Raw genomic sequence first — 14030 nt, 5'->3', positions numbered from 1 at the left:
CTGTAGCGGCGATCCATCCAGGGTACTCCCATGCCGGGCCTGCGACAGACGCCTTTGACACAACGCAGCACTTAGAGAGATGTTGACGGTGACCACGGCTGCAGCTATAAACGATAGGCAATAGTGTGCGACATATATCTATTAATGAGGACAGCTCTATATGCTATGGGAATTGAGAAGAATATGATCTTGCCACAGTACCTACCTTAATACACTCAACCAGAGTCGACGCTGGCGCGATATATCTGTTGCTCTGCCACCAAGACAAGGTTGCCGTCAATGGAGCATTCAACTCTCTTTTCCGGTGCCAGCTGGAAGCTGAGTGCTTGTGGGAAGTGTTGCTCCGCAGTGGGCAGTCAGGTTGCTCTGAGGGCACAGTTTGTGGGATGGATAGGTTCTCTTTTGCTCTGTTGGAGTTTTCCTGGTTCTGATCAATTTCATCACGTTTCTCAGTTCTGTTATGAGTCCGACTACTGCGCTGGCTCTGCTCCACCTTCGAGGGGCTGCTGTCAGCGGCGTCGTCTTATCAGGCTCTCTCCACTGCCCAAACGACAAAGTGCAGGGTGGAGCAACTTAAGATGTGAATTGACGGCACTTTGACTTTGGTGAAAGAAACTCACCTTGACCAGGCAGCGGAATGTGTCGGATCTCACCGTGTACCTACTTTAAGGCCGCTAGAATGAATGCGACTTGACCGGCGTCTTCTTGACTATCCGCCCTAACTGTCGTCCACTGTACTCGAAAGCCGCATGTCGTGGAAATTTTTATCCCTTCAAATACGTTTGCCCCGTAACGACATGTACAATATGCAGCTGGACACCGACTTGACTGTTGGTAACGACATGTCGTTCAGCCGTCAAGTTCCTCGCTATTACAGCACTCAGAGCTTTTCTCACGAAAGCCGCCTCTTCTGGAATTACCAGAATTGGCCCTCGTGGTCCGAGCAACAGTTGGATAGATACCTTTCACACAACCTTAATTACGACCGCAGCTACGCCGATCAACGGCTCCCAGCCAGTCGTGTGCACCGACTGATAAACGACACACATCTGGACGAGAGAACGGTGGCAAAGCAGTCGAGGATGGGAAAAGGAATCGGATCGTTCTAAATAGGCACCAATCACGTTCAAGGCTGCACCGTTATTACCATCATCAGCAACAGAGCTGTTTGGATGGCTCATTTTTGGGAGGCGGACTGGGGGGAAGAGGACTGGGAGATTCTATTCCAAAACACGCCCTTCTTCATTGAAGAGTTTCGGTAAGTATTTTTCTTCGTTCCATTTACCCCCTCTTTGTTCCCCTGTTTCTCATATCGCCGGCCGCTCACCGACACTCCATGTGTGGGCATCGAACGCTGCTAACTCTCTGCGTTAGACACAAAATTCTCTGGCCCATCACTGGCGGTGGTCCAGTCGGCCCCGACGTCGAGGTTCTCGACCCCAACCTCTTCAACAGGCCTGACGACCAAACCCGGGTCTTCATTTACACCCCAATAAGCCTGCGCTGGAATCCCGATACGAAGCGAACTCGAAACTACTTGCAGTTCAAGTACAGAATTGAAGAAGTTACGAACGCAATCCTGACAAGGATTCCAGGCGTCCAGGCAACGATTTGCGGCTACATCCCCTTGGTGTATGAAATGACGTACAATTACTACCCCACACTGTTTCCCACAGGGGAGGTGAGACATGAGTTCCAAGTCCACGGTCCAGACGCAGCAATGGCTGGAAAAACTGCCCGGGGATCCATCATGTTTCAGTAAGTCCAAACTATATCTACCCAGATCCTCCCCTTGGGCCTTCAAGGGAGCTAACAATTCGACTTTTCCTCCTACGCAGATATGATGGCACACATACTGGGCGAAATTGGCGTTTATTCATCGAGCACCGGATGTATAGAAAGGGAGATTCTCAAGGACTCAACCACTATGAGTGTGAGATGGCAGCCATCAATGGAGGTGCGCTCTGGATACCGGTTGAGGATGTCAACTCAAATCGAAGAAGCATGCCAAAGTTCCAGGGGCCAGACCTCAGCATACCTGCTTCTTCGGTGCCTCACCCAGGTACCTGAACCTCATGCCGCTTCTATTCATACCGGCAACCTCCTCGGGGCAATCTCACCGGCCCCATCGCTGGCTTTTGAGATACGGCTCTGGCACAATTTTGTACAGAAAAAGAAATTGCCGACAACAATCGCGCACCCAGACACAGTGACGATCGCAGGCTATCTTCAGTCAGGACGTCGTCATACATTACCCCCTGGAATCAAAATCTCAACTCACGATCGTTGTAAACTCCGCCAGGGAAGCATCAAAAACCGGCGTCAACAAATGTATCGTGTACCCAACCAAGAATAAAACCCAAGAATAGCTCATGAGCATAGTCGGGCACTGCCAAAACCAGACCATCTTGCGACTGATCCCCCGATGGAACATCTTATCCCCTGACCCTGGCGGGGCAGGAGGTTGCAGGAATAAACAGAGGCATATCGCCAGGTCGGCATCGCTGAGCTCGTCACTCGAGTTCACGGGAAGACGACGAAGACCCCGTTGGTGCGCCGAGCTAATCAGTGCAAAGAAGGAGAGAAATAAACTCCAGTTCCAGAGCATCTTGGCCACCCAGATTGTTCTTTCTGTCGAGGGCCAGGAGAAGACGCCTATGACTGCTGCTCCGGAGAGCGCTGCCTAGGGAGACCATGTCAGCGCCGTACGATTCCATGGCTTTTGGGTGTGAGGCACTGACTGCTCCTTGTACAAATTTCAACTCCTCTGATTTGGTCTTACGGAAACGAGCCAGTGCTGCGATGACTCCATCCTTGTGCTCGCGAAGGTTTTGGTTGCGCTGGATGCAATGCATTGGCTGGACGGTGTCATAGCGCAAAACTCCGGAATAGCTGAAGGCAAAGATCCGGAAGAAGATGCTTGCGGGGACTGCGTTACAGTTATCTGGTGGACCTGAGTCCCGGGTGTTAGGTGATATATCCATGTTGATACAACTAGAGTCTAGTGTAAAAAGTAGCTTCAAAAGGCCAATGATGGGAAATTGTGCTGTGCTGGTGCCTTTTTGGTAACTGGCAAGGCTTTAGTATACTATTATCGATTTCGGGCTTGTATGTTACCACTCCCCGATACGTTTCGGATTTAGCTACATATATCTTGACTCCGAGAGAGAATGACCTTGAGCCGCCTTGGGGGCCGGTGGCAGAGATCTACACGCCGTAAAGCACGCGCGTACACTGTGTTACAGCAGGGCTGTCTCGACGTATAAGGAGCCAAAGGGCATCGCCACACTTGAGCCTCGCCCTCACCTGCACGTTGTGATTGGCGATCCTGAATTCTGCCAAGTCCTAGGAAGGACTTACATCCGCGATCAGCATTATCTGGTGGAGGCGTAGCTGTACTACCTATGAATCATATCCAGTCATCAGACCGGCCACACGTCTGGGCACTTACTAGGATTGGCCTGTTCGGTTTCAAGATATGGGCATGATGTCGTCTCGCATCCTGAAAAGGTCCCAAAGCAGCGCAGCCTTGTCTCTGCGAAGAGCATAAAAACAATCCACAATCTCCGGGGTTTCCTGACAGTCAATCCACCATACCATCACCACCACTACCCATCGACACAGTTGCAAACCATTGAACTAGCGATATCCGCCCTACATCACCATGACAGAGGAACAGCGAGATGTTTATCTTTACAGGCGGCCCATTACTAGCCTTGCCAAAGTCCCCGTGCTCAACAAATGGGCCTATGCCTCCATCAACCACTGGGCAGTCTGCGTTGGCGAAACATGCTACGAGGTTGCCCGCATCCACGACCACCATCCAACGGGGAAATCTCACGACATACGCACCCTTACCAAGGCAGAATGGATTCAGTATGCCCAACAACAAAAGCTTACCTACCAATATGCCAATTACGGGAAATGCAATGCCAAATGGAAGGATGACGACATCAAGGAATGCGGTAAGTGCAGATCCACCTACCTACCTATAGCCTTTTGCCATGACTTGTGCATGCTCAGGCTGCTGACCAATTTCCCTCACCTTCATAGCGGACGACATATGGAAACGAATCTTCGACGGAACCTATGAAAACTTCGAATCGAACTGCCAAGAATTCGCCCATTTGCTTATGCGGTGCATTGTCGACGATCTGCGTGAAGACACGATCCCAAGACGGTGGCAGGAATACAATCCGGATAGTCTCGTACCGGCAACACTGATGGGGGGAGGGCCTGGCATCACAATAGGCGCAATGGGCGCGGCCAAGGGGACGGTAGTGGCTGCGACAGCAAGTGCAGGGGCAAGTGTAATAACCATGACGGATCTCGTTGCCACGTATGGCATCCTGACGGGAATCTCGGGAGTGGTTGCCTTTTCGTCATATATATACAAGAAGTACAAACGATACAAAAAGAGCACGGCAGTGGTGAGGGAGTGGCACTCTGCAATGAAGACCACAACCAGGAAAGGATGGCGTCGGGCCTTTTCCAGGAGGTCGTGACGTCGCATGTGGGATGCACTCTGATTAGCGGTAACGTTTGCTGGAAAGTAACTATCTCCCTCCTCATTGTATGTCTAGGTAGAGAGCTCAACAATCAAGTCTCATAACCACATCGTTCAGCAACTTTAAAGGTGTGCAAAAGGATTGGAAAGTTATGAACTATCGAAGGCGGTCCCTGGAGCTATCTGGTAAAGTTTGGCCAAGGTGGGTTACTGCTGTTTTAGGTTAAGGTTCACGCACAAAGCTAAGTTTTCTCGTTGAACTCCTTGATCCCAACACTTCTTTTCACTGACAGGCACTATTTCACTGCTCGCCATTTGATGTTTCCTGCACCGGCACGGGTATATCCCAAAAATATCTCTCCGACTTCATAGTTACGAACCCGTTACCCTTCAGCATGGCCCTGAAAAAGCTCCCCCTCGAGTTGCAGATACGTATTTGCGAACTGTTGGAGGATTATCGTCATAGTCTGGTATAGCTCTCCTTGGCGAACTGGCATTTTCGGGCGGTTGCCAATACGTGCCTGTTGAACCGTTTGACCTTTAATGCTACAACTGATGGTCTGATGGTCTTGAGGAATTGATCGAAAATTGCTCGCCAGAATGACGGCTTCCGTCACGTCCGGATTCTCGTTGTCTTTGGCTTAACCGTCGAGAGCGAGAACCTCACCGCTAATGGATCACAAAGGGTATAGTTTGGGCGAGGCCCCTTTGATTAACTCAATCAAGACAGATTCTATAGGTTTCCTTATTACTGGCCGACGTTAAACAACCCACAGGCGCCGCCCGCGCGGTATGGCATACCGCCTCATGCCTGGCAGAGTGCTGATCGGTTGGACAAGAATTAGCAGCTATTGGCCAACTTCATCAGCTTGTTACCAAGACTCACTGACCTCATATACAAAGCGATGGAGCAGTTTTCACCATGCCTGTTGCGCGCCATCGAAAGCAAGAGCACGATATCACGCCGTGTGACACGGCTTCACCATTGCACTTTTCGGCTGCGGATGCTGGAAGGTGCCGCGGCAGCAGTGCATCGTTCACTTGGCCTGCGCACTACCTATTCTTACGAAAACGTTCCCAACTCCCACAGTACCCGTTGCCGATCCTCACGAATTGAATATCATCCGATCTCCCTGTCTGTATAGCCTGTGTTTGGCTAATGACAAATCCAAGATCGGCCCCGGGCCAAATGGGGGGTATAGCAGGGTTAATGGCATGTACCCGGAGATAATGAAACAAATTTTGCAGACTGAAGGACTTGCCCCGAATCTGGGCGAGATCATCTTGTATCCACACATCTATTCGGCGGTAATGGCATCACCCAGAAGTGGAGTTAAGCTGGCAAGGACACTCGGCAATGCTTTTCGACGTCCGTATCCTCTGGCCATAAAATGGCTCACGTTTCTGGATCTCACCGACTCCATCCCAGCTCAAATCTGTCAACTACTGGATCTCAGAGCTCTGAAGACTCTCGAACTTACCTGGCCTCAGGGTGAACAGGGGGTGGGATTCTCCGAAAGAGTACGTTTCCCTTCCCTGACCACGCTCTTGGTGGGCTTGTCTTTATGCATAGGAACTGCATTCCCAAGAGCGAGTGCTCAGGTCAAACACTTCATCCGCGCTTATCTACAGCTCAAACATTTACATATTGGTAGATGGGATTGGTCATTCGCGTCGTTTGTAGGAGAGGACTACCATGGAATGGTGTTTCCAAAAATGGAGACCTTGTGCTTTCAAAACGAGCGACGTCCTGATTTGTGTCACGTCTGGCGCTCACTGAGTTCCGCCCGTAAAATCGAAAGCCTGGGTGCCCTGTACCCCAACGTTAAGCGCCTGTCCCTTCCTGTGCACAGGTCAAGGGGTAACAGAGCCGAAGTTACGTTATATCAAACCATTAGGCACAGCTTCCCCAAGCTTCGGCATCTTTCGCTCCACCTGGATGCGTCATCGAGGCCGGTGGACATAATTGTTCCGCCGCAGTTAATCCCACGTGCAAAAGTCCCAGAATTCCAGTGTTGTAGTGCACGTGGCTGCTCGGAAGGGCAAGCCATTCGCCCCTTTTGAGGAACGAGCCCCTCACGATGCGCTTGGAATGGCCTATAGGGGACTGACGAACGGAGATATCATGGATTTCATGGTGAACTGCGCGCTTGATAGCAAACTCGCTAAGCAGATCTTTTTGGCAGTGTCATCTGCGTCACTGGAAACCATGGTTGTGCGGAGTGGGGGGCTGATCACTACTTCTAGACACGCGGATGGAATTGTGTCTACTGGGCTCGGAACAGGAAGGGCTCTGGGGTGGGGTTCCATGCAGTTTGGGATGGAACATTACATTGCGGGTCTGCAGCGCCACTGGGTGGTCGAGAAGTACTTTTCTGATTGGAAGAAGGAGAAGTTGGGGATCAAAGAGATAAGGATACTGGACGATCGGAAGCTGCATCTAGATTCGGATTATTGGGATGGAGTTACTGCTGAAATGGGTGAGGGAGTTGAAAACGCTTTGTTGAGATGCTTCAGGAAGCTGTGGTCTCCAAAGGAGGGGAGCCGAGGGTTGTGGGAAGAGTGGGAAAGTAGGGATTTACGTGGATTCGAGGGAGTAGAGACTACATAGGAAGCCATCTGTTAAAGCGTCCTAACTTGGTATTTACCTACTCAACCTTTACAACCACCTTCCCAAAGTGTGACCCGGTCGCCAGATACTTCATCGCCTCAACCGCCTCCTCAAACCCAAACACACGATCCACCACCGGCCTGATGTGATGCTTCTCATAGAACCGACACATCTCCTCGAACCTATCCCTCAGACCGTTGATAATCCTCTTCAACGTCACCGTCCGCCGCAGGGCCAAAAGATTCAAATTCGGCCTTGCCTCACCAGCTTCATCCTCCCGCCCAGAGACATACCCAATGCACGAGATCAGCCCCCCAAACCCGATGCAGTCAAGAGACTTGTTCACCCCCAACAACTTCAATAATCCTATCGAATCTATGATGACGGACGGCGAGAAACCCCTTTTGATAAAATAACTTTTTTCTACCGAGAATATCTCCATGGAATTCAGAAGGCAGCAAATGACACTGTTTCCGGCTGTCCGTGCACTGTGCAATGCACCTCAACCTGCTGGGTACCGAGTGGAATTGGGCAATAGTGACGGGGAGATATGGTTCAAAGATGAACATGGCGACGCTTACCACGGCGCGAGGGAATATCAGCCGGCATTTGGCATGGATGGTGGGTTGTAACCAACTGTTGAATCTGCCAGGATTCTAAGAAACATTGACTCGACTGCATTTTAGAGAGACAAAGTGGCAGAGGATTTTCTTGATGAGTGGAGGGTGAAGCAAGCAAAGAAAAAAACACGATGGACTATCCATTCTCTCGTCACTGCTAGAATGATATCATGGTTATCTAGTGTCTTTCTCTTCTTGTTTCCATTTGTACCCGACCTACCGAGCAAGACTGACCAAGTGGTTTTGAATTGCACTCACTACATACATTGAACGCCCCGACCCCACACGCTGAAAATGCAACAAGCCCCCCAAAAACGCCACCGCCAATGCTGCCCGCTAACACAACGCAAAACAATCGTAAATCACCTGCCTATCATCTTCCTCCTCACCGCCCCCTCAACCACATCCTCCGCCCCCGCCCCATCTTTCCACTCTTGTATCAAAAACTCCAGCAACCGAAACATCTTCCTCGTCAACTTTGCCCCGTCCCATCCTCGTTTATACAATTCCGCCGTCTCATCACCATTCTCCCCGTACCATTTATCTTCGGCAACAATACTAACAATGAACTGTTTATAATGATCCCTTGCTGTCCCTGTTTCTTCAGTCAGTCCCGTTCTCTCTACTGCACTGTGGTACTCACAATCTGATTTATCAGGATTATACGCTTCCATAAAATCACCATCCTCCAGCTGTTGGATCCGACGCTTTACCGCATTGTCCAAGTCCACAAACTGGATGAAGGCATTCCCTTTGCGAGGGACAACGGTGAGTCCGAGAGCGAGGTAATCGCATATAAATGCCGAGAGGTGGTCTAAGACGAGCGCTTCTTCCCATTCTGTAAAGGATTGGACGGAGGAAAAGCCTAGTTGGCGGGTTGTTCTCCGGCGGGCGAGGGTGCTGGGGAATGGTGGGGGGAAGGGTGGTGGTGGCATTTTGGCGATAATATTTCGAAGAATGGGCTATCTTTGGGGATTGACATGATTGGATTTGAGATTTGGAGGACATGCTGGGTTAAGAAGATTTTGAGCAGAATGGGGCGTCGTGATGATAGTGGAGAAGAGCGGTTGGTGGTTCAGGTTGAGACTGTGATTTTCAATGGTGGTGGATGGATTTGCAGAGGATTGACATCCGTGGTTTTGTTAATCATGATATCCGGGGATCGGATTGTGGTTGTAGTGTTGAGGGTGGTCTGGGGTTGGCCTGGCTCATGGGTTGGGGCCAGGAGGTGTGCTACGCCGCGTGTTTTGGTTGAGGCTGACATGGTGGTTTTTTGGGTTGGTGTGGGTTTTCGAGGCCACTGATGATTCATCATGATAGGAAACGTGAAGATGACCAGCATATCAATGGTCATAAGGGTGATGGGCATTCTGGAAGGTGGTAGAAACAACGGCAGATCAAGACGCCTTTTAAGGGCAGAATGACCTCCGAGCAGTCAAGGGTATCATCGCCAATACATTCCACGTTGTTCAAAACAAGAAGCTCCCTGCTGGATTGATAGACAATTGTCCCATCGAGAGAAAAGTCGAATAGCGGAGTCAGCGGGAAAAATGTAGCGGATGGCTAACAATGGTGCGTCGACGGTCGTCTAGTGTGGAGCAGGCCTTAAAGCCTGCCGTTTACACAAAGTAGGCACGTTGAAGAGGTGGCATCTGGGGTATATTTTGTGGTGCTGTAATGTGGCCCGAGCGCCTCGCCTCGCCTCTCCTCGGTGCAATCTTTTCGGAGCACGAGAATTGCTAAAACACAACTCCCAGCACTCAACAATCGAATCACATCAAGAGCTATGGTTGTGCTGCGGGCAAAAGAATTCGTTTACCAGAACCTCCCGTCGAGAGGAATTGCGCGGTTTCTTCTGGTTAACCCATCAAACGACCCTCTCAGTCCTCTCCATTGCAGCCTGCACGACCTACCAATAACCCATCCCACTTACGATTTTCTCATTCCCCCAGTACAGACCAAGAAAAAGACGCGATCAATTGTCCTTAATGGTAACGAGGCCAAGTTACAGTTCGAGATCGAACACTATCTGCGATATATGCGCCATGAGACCAAGGAGCAGATGTTCTTCCTTCGGCCCCTCTGCATCAACCCTCATCAACCTGACGAGGCCCAAAGTTACAACCTACAGCAGAACGACCTCGTTACCAAGGCTAACCACGTAAGAGGTTTCATGGGAAAGCCGCCGAAACGATGGGATCTAGAGCAAGTCGCCAAAACACTCCGGGAAATGCACGCTTTGGCTGTTAACACCGCGGCCCGCCCACAAAACAAAGACGCTTTTCGAAAACAATATGCGTCCATCCTACGACTATTCTCTTTGCCAGAGCCCTCAAAAGAAGCAAAATCTGTGTTTGAGCGCTGCTTGGAGCTGCTCTGCAAATCAATCTGGAGAGACCGATGGACAACGCTGCAGACAATCGGTATGGTCAAAGGAATTGATCTTTATATTGGCAGGACATCAATCCCTATCGACGCCTTCTATAAGCTGGCCCATTTCATCCACGATGCGAGAACCCTGCAGGTCTGGGACGTTCTATCCCAGCTTTCCACATCAAATAACCTCGCAGCCGCTAGCCGCATTGCCAGGAACCGTATGGGGACGCTTCGGCAGCTAAAACAATGGAAAACAAAATTGGCACCGAATCAACCACTCCCGCCGGATTTGGAACAGAAACTTCGAGATCACTTTGTCCGAGAAGAAAATACACCAGCTTGGAAGACCAAAGTCATGGAGAGAAAACGCACCCTGAGGGCGAAAATCAAGCAGGCGATGAAAAAAAGGGATTGAAGGTGGAGGAAGCTCAGTTCGTACAGGAAGCTCAAGATAGCAGAGGACATTGCGGAATTACAGAGCAACCAAGCAGCAGATTGTCCTTGGCGGGGAGAGCTTCGGTTTGGAGCCTATTACAACTAACTCCAGCCGCCGTGGCCGCAGGACGCCGACTCTGCAGAAGCCTGAGCATCAGATAGCGGATCACCTCATCACCACAGCATCAGATAAACCATCCAATGAAGACATTTCTCCACTACACCTGCGATGTGTTCGATTTTGACGAGCAGATGACGTATCCATGCTTTGTAACAATGATCCATGGTCAATAAACATTTGGGGTGATACCAACACAATCAGCCACCCCATTTTTTCGGTGCATGCCAGTTCAAAAATGACCGCCACCCTCACCCAAACGCCCCGTCTCTCCCAGCCACCATTCCGAACCACCACCCTCCACTTTCTCAAACGCAGTTTAGCCACCATGGGAGCGGTGGATATGCCCGGTTTCCCCTTTAAAAGGGCCTCCGGACTTGATCCTCCAGCTGAATTTGCCAAGCTGAGGAAGACGGATCCGGTGTCGAAGGTGAAGCTGTTTGATGGGTCACCGGCGTGGCTGGTGACAAAGTACAAGGATGTTTGCCAGGTGGCTACTGATCAGCGGCTGTCAAAGGAAAGAAGACGCCCTGGCTTCCCAGAGCTTAATGCCAATGGGAAGCTCGCTGCGAAGCAGAGACCTACCTTTGTGGATATGGATCCCCCGGAGCATACCAAGTATCGGTATGTTGACACTGTCAACACATTCGAGGGTTTGAACTGACAAGCGGGGACAGCGGCATGGTCGAATTCGCCTTCACGACAGAGCACATCGACTCTTTGAAGCCCTACATCACCAAGACAGTCACGGATTTGCTTGACAAGATGAAGAGCAAAGGGTGCTCCTCTGGCCCGATGGATCTGGTTCAGGAGTTTGCTTTGCCTGTTCCATCTGCCGTAAGTTTCTCAAGAGCTAATTGATAGCCCTCCAGTTAGCCGCTAACAGGCTCAGATGATCTACACCATCCTGGGAGTCCCTTTTGAAGACCTCGAGTTTTTGACCCAACAAAATGCCATCCGCACAAACGGTAGCTCAACGGCCAGAGAAGCATCTGCTGCCGCACAGTCCGTAGTATCCAATCTCGGACCAGCCCGACTAGCAAGCTGACATGTGACCTCAGAGAGCTCCTCAAGTACCTCACCCAACTCGTTGAGAAGCGTCTTGAGTCCCCTAAAGATGACCTCGTCAGCAGGCTGGTGACAGAGCAAGTCAAGACGGGGAATCTGAGCAAGGAAGATGCGGTGCAAATGACGTTTTTGCTGCTTGTTGCTGGGAATGCTACGATGGTGAACATGATTGCTTTGGTATGCTGCTGTTCTTGTATCCATGTGCCAGTGGCAAAGCTAACCATGTGTCAAAGGGCGTGGTAACCCTCTTCCAGAACCCTGACCAGCTTGCTGAGCTCAAGGCCGACCCAGAGAAGTGGGCGGATCCGTTTGTTGAGGAGCTGTGCCGGTACCATACTGCGTCTGCCATGGCCATGAAGAGGACTGCTAAGGAGGATGTGGAGATTGGTGGCAAGGTAGGTCAGTCCAAAACCTTGGCCAGAAGGCGCCATGGCTGATGAAACTTTCGACAGATCATCCGCGCCGGAGAGGGCATCATCGCCTCGAACCAATCAGCCAACAGAGATGAAGACATTTTCTCGGACCCCGAAAGATTCGACATGCACCGCAAGTGGGGACAGGAATGTGCCCTCGGGTTTGGGTTTGGCCCACACCGGTGTATCGGGGAGCATCTGGCAAAAACTGTGCTGATGACTGTGTTTGGTAAGTTTCGAGGTTCTCGTGTGTACGGTGTGGGTTGCACGTGTTTGGCTGATAACATGTGGAAAGCCACGCTGTTTGATAGGGTTCCGAGCTTGAAGCTGGCGAAGCCAATCGACGAGATTGAGTACACGCCTTTGGATCGGGACGTGGGGATTGTGAAGTTGCTCGTGAGTTGGTAGATGGTATCTACAAGATTTGGGGTTGCTGGCAAGGGAAGATCAATGCATGTTAGCTGGCGGGAAGGTCTCTGACGATGCGAACCTCAGTTATTTCTGAAGATTTTTGAATCTGACTCATAAATTCCTTGGCTAAGTGGCCTCGATCAAAGCCAGTTCAGTCGTCAAACCGTGGAAGGATGTCCTGACGCTGCCTGTTGATCATGGACACAAAGGGTCCTTCATAGCGTATGCGCGACAGACCTAAACACATCCTGGGTGGCGAGTCAATAATCATATACCTACTCAGGTTCACCGGAGGATAAAGTCGGGTGTGTTTCCATATCTCGAGCCCCACTTACAACATCAGTGAGCTATGTCAAGAGCATTACCTTTATCGTAACCAACCGTTATGTGGAGCATTGGGCGCTGTTACCAAATTAGAATTTACAGTGCTAAATGGGTACTGTTGTAACGCCTTGGACATATGCAGTGGGAGACTCAGCTGTGGCTTCCTCAATTTCATGGAAGAGACCACCCCCATAAACTTTATATTTCCTGTCCCTTCCCGGCCCCGTAGGTGGAGGCATGCAAGACTCGATAGAGTAATGGGGTGGTGATTGCTCAAAATATCAGGCTAGTTTAAGGTCAATGATATGTAGTTTGAAATGCGTGGACAGGGGGGTCGATGAGCCAAGCCCAGTCAAGCCAGCCTTTGGCTTGACTTGACTTGGCTTGCCGCCCAGGACCTGAACTTAACTTGAGGTCCTTGCCGGCTTGACTTGGCTCACAGGCTTGTAAACCTTCCGGTATTTTTTCCGGCCCGATTCTTGGCAACATACAGGGGCTAAATTACTACCTTCACTACTATAAACCTAACTATTATCAGTATTTGTACTAGAATAAAGACATTACACGCTTTTGTAAGTCGGTAAATAGAGCCTCTCCCGGGCTTAACTTGGCTCACGCAAAAATTTGGCCGACTTGGCTCATCGACCACTCTGTTGCCTGGACAGACTTGTTGCTTATCTTACCTACCTAACAGTACTATGCCTCGCCTCCATCAGGGCCAGTGCTAAAAGTAACAATGTTTTGAGAAACAGGGGTCACTTATCATGCCTATCACGCCTCGTTCTGAAGTGTTTACCTGGTGGTTTTTCTGCTTTGAATAGTGACCGCACAAAGTTTTCACTCGAGGTTAGCGCCTTACGGAGGTATACTACTTCCATTTGAGGTGCTTGGTAGTCAGCTGCCGTGTAACCACAGAGCTGGAATGTGAGATCAGCGCATATCTATTGAATTCACGACACATCCAGAACATGTTACGAGAGCGGGTGAGAATAGTCTTAGCAAAAGCCCAAGTATCTATGCTCTAGATTACATGTTCAGATATTTTGGTTGAGAAGCCTGATACTCTCTGCGATTGCTTCATCCAGTCAAGCCGTTCCTCACTGCCAGTTTCGGTTGTTTCACTACCAGGTAGGTGCCATGGGTGGAT

General features: G+C 50.3%; 6 protein-coding genes across 6 annotated transcripts; 4 read left to right on the top strand and 2 right to left on the bottom strand.

Annotated features, from left to right (window-relative positions):
- Positions 1–505: 505 nt before the first annotated feature.
- QC761_0076560 (uncharacterized protein) lies at positions 506–1762 on the top strand (the record flags this gene model as incomplete). Its single annotated transcript, XM_062872782.1, has 2 exons — positions 506–1258; positions 1375–1762. Exons 1-2 carry the CDS (start codon positions 1173–1175, stop codon positions 1760–1762), a joined length of 474 nt encoding a protein of 157 aa, XP_062730655.1. The 5' UTR covers positions 506–1172.
- Positions 1471–3036, bottom strand: QC761_0076550 (uncharacterized protein). The gene is made up of 3 exons (XM_062872781.1): positions 2742–3036; positions 2282–2683; positions 1471–2223 (listed from the first exon to the last, which is right to left on the bottom strand). The coding sequence occupies exons 1-3, from the start codon at positions 2982–2984 to the stop codon at positions 2089–2091; spliced, it is 780 nt and encodes a 259-aa protein (XP_062730654.1). The 5' UTR covers positions 2985–3036; the 3' UTR covers positions 1471–2088.
- Positions 3037–3369: 333 nt separating this feature from the next.
- On the top strand, positions 3370–4505 carry QC761_607475 (uncharacterized protein; the record flags this gene model as incomplete). The annotated part of the gene is made up of 2 exons (XM_062881182.1): positions 3370–3965; positions 4054–4505. The coding sequence occupies exons 1-2, from the start codon at positions 3665–3667 to the stop codon at positions 4503–4505; spliced, it is 753 nt and encodes a 250-aa protein (XP_062730653.1). The 5' UTR covers positions 3370–3664.
- A 3363-nt stretch (positions 4506–7868) lies between these two features.
- QC761_512904 (uncharacterized protein) lies at positions 7869–9324 on the bottom strand. The gene is made up of 2 exons (XM_062880449.1): positions 8382–9324; positions 7869–8333 (listed from the first exon to the last, which is right to left on the bottom strand). Exons 1-2 carry the CDS (start codon positions 8671–8673, stop codon positions 8101–8103), a joined length of 525 nt encoding a protein of 174 aa, XP_062730652.1. The 5' UTR covers positions 8674–9324; the 3' UTR covers positions 7869–8100.
- Positions 9325–9524: 200 nt separating this feature from the next.
- On the top strand, positions 9525–10529 carry QC761_512908 (uncharacterized protein; the record flags this gene model as incomplete). Its single annotated transcript, XM_062880450.1, has 1 exon — positions 9525–10529. One exon carries the CDS (start codon positions 9525–9527, stop codon positions 10527–10529), a length of 1005 nt encoding a protein of 334 aa, XP_062730651.1.
- A 283-nt stretch (positions 10530–10812) lies between these two features.
- On the top strand, positions 10813–12927 carry QC761_512910 (uncharacterized protein; the record flags this gene model as incomplete). Its single annotated transcript, XM_062880451.1, has 7 exons — positions 10813–11291; positions 11345–11504; positions 11554–11672; positions 11699–11912; positions 11969–12130; positions 12188–12377; positions 12444–12927. 7 exons carry the CDS (start codon positions 10813–10815, stop codon positions 12554–12556), a joined length of 1437 nt encoding a protein of 478 aa, XP_062730650.1. The 3' UTR covers positions 12557–12927.
- Positions 12928–14030: the final 1103 nt, after the last annotated feature.

This window comes from Podospora bellae-mahoneyi, chromosome 5, assembly GCF_035222275.1.
Source record: "Podospora bellae-mahoneyi strain CBS 112042 chromosome 5, whole genome shotgun sequence".
Lineage (NCBI taxonomy): Eukaryota > Fungi > Ascomycota > Sordariomycetes > Sordariales > Podosporaceae > Podospora > Podospora bellae-mahoneyi.
The sequence above is the reverse complement of the archived record's forward strand: the minus strand, read 5'-3'. Positions and strand labels throughout refer to the sequence as shown.

Coding starts and splice junctions, on each gene's coding strand:
- QC761_512904 (XM_062880449.1), bottom strand. CDS start 8,673: ATGCCACCACCACCCTTCCCCCCACCATTCCCCAGCACCCTCGCCCGC. Junction 8,334..8,381: donor TAATCCTGATAAATCAGATT/GTGAGTACCACA, acceptor CTGAAGAAACAG/GGACAGCAAGGGATCATTAT.
- QC761_0076550 (XM_062872781.1), bottom strand. CDS start 2,984: ATGGATATATCACCTAACACCCGGGACTCAGGTCCACCAGATAACTGT. Junction 2,684..2,741: donor TGAAATTTGTACAAGGAGCA/GTCAGTGCCTCA, acceptor TGGTCTCCCTAG/GCAGCGCTCTCCGGAGCAGC. Junction 2,224..2,281: donor TGGCGGAGTTTACAACGATC/GTGAGTTGAGAT, acceptor GACTGAAGATAG/CCTGCGATCGTCACTGTGTC.